This window comes from Polistes canadensis, unplaced genomic scaffold (assembly GCF_001313835.1).
Source record: "Polistes canadensis isolate GaletaPanama2010 unplaced genomic scaffold, ASM131383v1 scaffold_731, whole genome shotgun sequence".
NCBI classification, from domain to species: domain Eukaryota; kingdom Metazoa; phylum Arthropoda; class Insecta; order Hymenoptera; family Vespidae; genus Polistes; species Polistes canadensis.
Genome location: NW_014570278.1, coordinates 5,809 through 11,934, shown reverse-complemented (window position 1 = coordinate 11,934; position 6,126 = coordinate 5,809). Strand labels below are relative to the sequence as shown.

General features: G+C 38.7%; 1 protein-coding gene across 1 annotated transcript; it reads right to left on the bottom strand.

Annotated features, from left to right (window-relative positions):
* Positions 1-3,260: 3,260 nt before the first annotated feature.
* LOC106792811 lies at positions 3,261-5,910 on the bottom strand. Its single transcript, XM_014759332.1, has 3 exons — positions 5,513-5,910; positions 5,156-5,327; positions 3,261-5,036 (listed from the first exon to the last, which is right to left on the bottom strand). The coding sequence occupies exons 1-3, from the start codon at positions 5,908-5,910 to the stop codon at positions 3,261-3,263; spliced, it is 2,346 nt and encodes a 781-aa protein (XP_014614818.1).
* Between the last annotated feature and the right edge of the window lie 216 nt (positions 5,911-6,126).

The window sequence follows — 6,126 nt, the reverse complement described above, 5'->3', positions numbered from 1 at the left end:
AAGGGACGAAACGTTCAACAAGATCAAATAAATTTGTTCATCAAAATTTATTAACTGTCTTCAATTTTCCCTTTGAAACTCATATATATTAATATTTTTTTACCTTCGTTTTATCTATTTGGTTCTGTAGATGTCGAAATTACAAATAAGAAAAGCTTTTTCTTGAGCTACTAGTCGATTTATATTTCCAGCACCAATTTCCTGTTTCGCAAAAGGTATTGCTGATACGTTCTCTTCGTCGCTTCTATTCTTTGGTAAATAATCTAAAAGTTAATATCACGATTTTTATTCTTAATTTCTTTTTTATTCGTTTTTTTTTATAAGTGTTTATATTAAATCTATGAAAATCTAAAGTTGTTATTAATGTAGGATTTTAAAAATTGTTCTATTCTAGAAATAGCTATTACATTTGCTAATATGAAAAATGCCTTTATCTTCCTATCCTAGAAATATCTATTTATACTTAACTAGACAAGAAAAACATTATATAATATATTTGTAAATATTTGGCAATGATCGTCTCTTGCCTTTACACTTATTCACATCTTTACTTATGACTTTTTTCTAATCCCACATTGACAAGAATGTAAAGAAATAAAAAATTTATGTTAGTTATCTTTTCTGAAACAATAATATGAATAATATTACATAAATGTGTTGTAATACCTTAATCTGTATCTGAATCAATATCACTATAAGTTAAATCCTCAATAGATAGTTCTTTGTTTTGTCGATTAGTATTAATATTTTCTTTTTCTGCTAAATTTTTCTTGTCATTAACCAACTTTTGTTCTGAATTTTCAGATTCATTAGTATCATTAATATCAACAGAATCATGAATAGATTCAAAATACTTTTCTAATTAAAATTCTTTTACATTATCCTTTGAATAATCATGCCTAACAACTGCCCTTTTATAATTTTCAGCATTTTTAGAAGAAGTCGGCTTAGAATCATCTGTTAAATTAAGTCAAAATAAAAGAAACTTTAAAGCTTCAATTTGTAATCATTAATAGATATTTGTATACGGGATGTTTTTTAATTGTTCGTACAAGCGAATAGGAGACGATTCTATTTGAAGAACTAAGTCAATAACATAGAATAAAATTTGTTCAAAAAAGACTTCGATTTCAAGAAAAATAAGTTGGTAAATTTGTCGAGTATGTGTACATATTTTGTATAAATTGTACATAAAATATACCATCTGAAATATTATCGGCTTCTGATTCTGATTTCGAATCAGAAAACTTGTCATAAACATCACTAATAATGTCACTATTTGAATTAATTATAGGGTGCTTCTTAAAATTCTTCTTAACTTTGTCCTCAATAATTGGTGAAGAATGTAAGTTCAATGATTTCCTTTGAACATGAAAATAGATTATAATTATAAAAGATTTTGCATTGATCAATGTAATGATTAAAGACATGTAATATAATACAATACAAGGAACGGTGCATACAACGCAAAAGACAGTCATAATTTTTATCTGCACAAAGCAGATAATACTATTTATTCATGCAAATCTTATTTTTTTTACAATTTACATTTTACAATGCTCTTACAAGAGATCATACAATGATCTTATAATAAAGTTATTATTAATTCCATTCAATTGAAACGGATTCATCTTTGTCACTACTATCAATAAGAATATCTTCACTGAAACTAATAGAAGTATTTTTCGGCACTTTCACAATATATATAAATTGATATATATAAAAATGATTTATTATATTAAATTATTTAAAAGTATACTATATATAAAGAGTGTTTTTCGATGAATTCGTAATAAGATCAAGTAATATGTTGCTTTTATATAACGGATCAACTTTTCTCAAAAAAACTGTATATTTCAAATTATCCAATCACGTTACCAGCTTTTTGTGGTAAGTTAAAGTCTATGACAAAAAAATTTAATAAATCCGTTTTTGTTATAGGTTATATAATAGACCTTCGTTGTTATGGATTTAAAGCACGCAACGTCTCGACCAATATCGTATGAGTATAAACAAACGTTGAAACCATGAAGACTACACATGGAGCACGAACTCAAACGTATTAATTGCCAAAATCTGTTCACGCAAATCGTATATTTAAGTTAATATTCCTCTTGTACTACTCTGAATATAGTAACGTACTGATTATTACTATTACTATTTACTATTAATATTAATATTAACTCATTTTTTTACGATTATTAAATAATTGTTTATTTAATTTCAATTATTTATACTTAAACAACCTAAATGATTACTGTGATAGTTTCGTATTATTATTTGTATTTCAAACTGCTGCATTATTCCCCTTTCATTTGGGTGCAAATAGAAGTCGGGCGCCTTCTTTTTTTATATCCCATTTGTATACATTATTACGTGTTCTGACAATGACGGAACATGCCGGCCTCCATGAAAGGCCTGCCTTTCAAAATAAAACTTAGAATCTAATGGCACTGATATGTACAGTCTGGCCAACAAATATAATGTGACATGAAATAAATTGGTATTTTGCTACTAACTAAATCTTCTAAGCACCATCTGTTAACAATACAATGGATACATTTTACAAATTTACAAATTCTTATGACCGCCTATGGCTGCTCTATTGGTAGAACACTCAGCCTTGTTGCAGCCCGCTTCATAATTTTTTTTGATGTTCGAATCATGGCTGACCGAACGACTCCGTCTGCGCCCGGTATTAATTGCCCCACCCTGCCCAACAGCCATCGTAGTGGGGGTAAATTGTCATCTCGAATGACAACCAAGTGGCCTTCCTGCAGGGGATCACGTGTTCGTATAGATCTCGCTGGCCTCTGGTTGAGTAGATTTAAATATTCCTTCGACCAGCGTTTCCAAAAATGCTGGCGCAGCTGCTCGATTAGTTGTAGCCGTGATAGTCTAATTATTGCTATCTCCCTTATGTCCGGTTCCGATACCGACAGCAGGGAGTCTCCGATAAGGAAATGTGCAGGAATAAGGGCGTTTAGGTCTCTAGGATCGGCGGATATAGGTAATAGAGGGCGGGAGTTCAATATTGCTTCTATCTGTGTAAGTACGGTACTTAACTCTTCGAACCTTAATGAAGCATTTCCTACCACGCGCCTCAAGTTATATTTCGCGTTCTTTACTGCCGCTTCCTACAAGACACCGAAATTTGGAGCGCCTGGCGGCATGTAATGCCAGGTCACTCCCCCAATGCTTAGCTGATTACTAATTTTKGATTATGCCCTTATTTCCTCTCTGAACCCCTGCGCTTGACACTATTTTCTTAAACGATCCCTGGCCTTCGCGATTTCTGCCACAGTTAATGGACCGATGTCCTTGTTTTGTGCACGCCGCACGTTCCTGCAAACCTGCCGCATTACGCTATTACCTGTGCTGGTCGGGTGGATTTCGAATATTTGCTGAATATCGCAAAACTCTCGCGACCTCCGGTCGCAGCCTATCATCGTGGTCGTACACGCGACACCCGTATTTCGATTCTCCGGCAATTCTTCGAGTGGCGCTTCTGACACTGTATCAGGCGCGTTCTCGAAGCCAATTCCTGGTCCGTGCCACCATGGATCACGCCTTAAATGTTTTGTTGGGGTGACTCCCCTGGATACGAAATCCGCTGGATTTTCGGCGGAAGACACATGTCCCCATTTCGCGCTCGGTATTCCTTCCTGCATCTCCGCCACGTGATTGGACACGAACGTAGTCCAATTTCGCAATGGCGACCTTATCCATGCCAATGCTTCGTTTAACGATACGCCGGAATTCGATTCGGCAGACGCGTCAAACACCCCACGCAACCTTGTCGTTGCACTTTTCTTATTTAAGACCGCATGATGTGGTATGTGATAATTACTTAGCGGAGTTGCTATATCGTCTGGTAACGTCCGCAAGTGCTCTAAATCCCTGTATTCTTTCCTAAAGCTTGAGTATGCATCCCGCAATGCTAGAATTTTAGCTACCGTTGTCCGTCCGTATGTTCTATTAAGGTGCTCTTTGCAGTACCTTTCCCTCTTTGTCAGCGGATGAACAGTCGTGACGGTATCCAGTTTCCCGAACCTCGACACCGACTCGTCAACCTTCTGTACCTGGGTAGCTACGTTACATACGACCTCTTTGGGGCTGCTTTTTACCTCATGCGAACAGCCGCCTACTACCCATCCTAACTGCGTTTTTTGTAAGGTTGGATGCGACCGCGTTGCTTTAATCTGACCCTTACATAGTATTTCCAGATAAACCTCTATTCCCAATAACACGTCGATGTTCGCACTCTCGTAGAATGTGGGGTCCGCTAACCTTATGTTATCGGGGATCGCGAAGTCATTGCCGTTCTTAGATATGGCTGGKAATTTCTTGGTTATTGAATTTAGTACTACGCAATCTATTTTTCTCCGGTAGTTATTATAGTTGGACTTGAGCACAACCTCCATTTGATGTAGCGGTTGTGTCGTCATTTGACCAATTCCGGCGATTGGCGCTCGGAATTCCTTGGATTGCAGCCTTAGACGCTGCGCTAAGTTACACGTTATTATGTTTACTTGGGACCCCGAATCCAGTAATGCCCGAACGGTTATTGGTTTTCCATTAAAGTCTAATAGCTTGACCTTAGCTGTTAAAAGCAACGCCTCCCGATGAGATGCTGCCTTTAACCCGCGACCTATGTTTGCAACCGCCGCTTCGCTGTCTGACTCGCCGCGTTCGTTAGCGACGTCCGTGGAATTCTGCGACGGTTCCGACTGGGTATGTAGTAAGGTGTTATGCTTTCGGTTGCACACCTTACACCGACTCGCATTGCATTCGATGGCAAAATGATTCGTCGACCGCAGGCAATTAAGGCATAACCCTTTTTTCTTTGCCTCGGAGACGCGATCCCTAACTGGCATCTTCCAGAACCTTTCGCATTTGTAAAGTTGGTGGCTTTCCTTGCATACCGGACACGCGAGTATGTTTGTAGTTACCTGCGAAGACAATGCTTGACGCGGTTTCGGTCGGTTGTGATTCGTCACGAGCGGCATTGGTGGGTTTGCGATTGCTTCTAATACCTGACACCGGTGCGTCAGGAATTCCATTAATTGTGCGAAGGTGGGCACTTTTGACGGTGAAAGCTTGCTTTCCCACTCTTCGTTCGTTTTGCGTCTTACTTTTCTACCACCGTGCATACCAGTAAGTCATCCGACTGATTCACCGGCATTTGCAGTGCACTAAGTGCCCTCGTGTTTCTTGCGGCAGCGTCAACTAATTCGCGCAGCGCAACGCTATTTTCTTTCTGAATCTTAGGTATATCCATAATACCCCTTATATGTGTATGCACTATTCTACGCTTGTTATCGTATCTATTTTGTAGCAATTTCCACGCTTCTTCGTAATTTACGTCCGAAACCGTTAATGCCCGCGTTATGTCCGCCGCCTCGCCTTTAGTGACGAGCGAAGATAATGAAACTTTTGGGTCGACGATAACGACGAGTTTTCATGTATTAGTGACTTAAACGTATCGCGAAATGAATACCACTCTTCGTACGATCCACCGAATTGTGGTAATTCTAACTTCGGCAACCTGATATGCCCGTTAGAACCCGCGGATAATTGTGATTGCGTCGGAGAAGGTGTATCCGTCGTCGCGGACTGCGCTGAATTCGACCAATCTTCCAATAATTCGTCAATGTTGCCGACGATTGTAAAAAACGCGTCTTCGAAAGATTCACGTTCCACACTGTGATCGGATGTATCATCAATTAGTTCGATTTTGGTTTGCACTTCTTCGAATTCACGCAATTTGACAAAGAGCTCATCGCGACGCAACCTGAGGCGGGGTGTACTACGCGTTTGTGCTAGTTTATCAATATGACTCTTTGCCCTAGTCATATATGCCTTAATCTGACCCCGTTTAATGTGTAAATCTCTTAATTGCTCAGCCATGTTTGTACCGAGATAGTAGCAATATTAAATGAAGGAGAAGGATAGGCTAAGAAGGAAAAGAGACTGACCTGTTACCGATAACGGTACCTTCCGACGGCAGATGCTCGTGTCGATGCTACGTGGCAGGATACCGTGTATTGCCTCTTCCTGCGTCTTCCTATTCTTCCTCGGCGTTGACGCTATTGCTGCTCTCGTTGATTAAATTCACGAACGTGC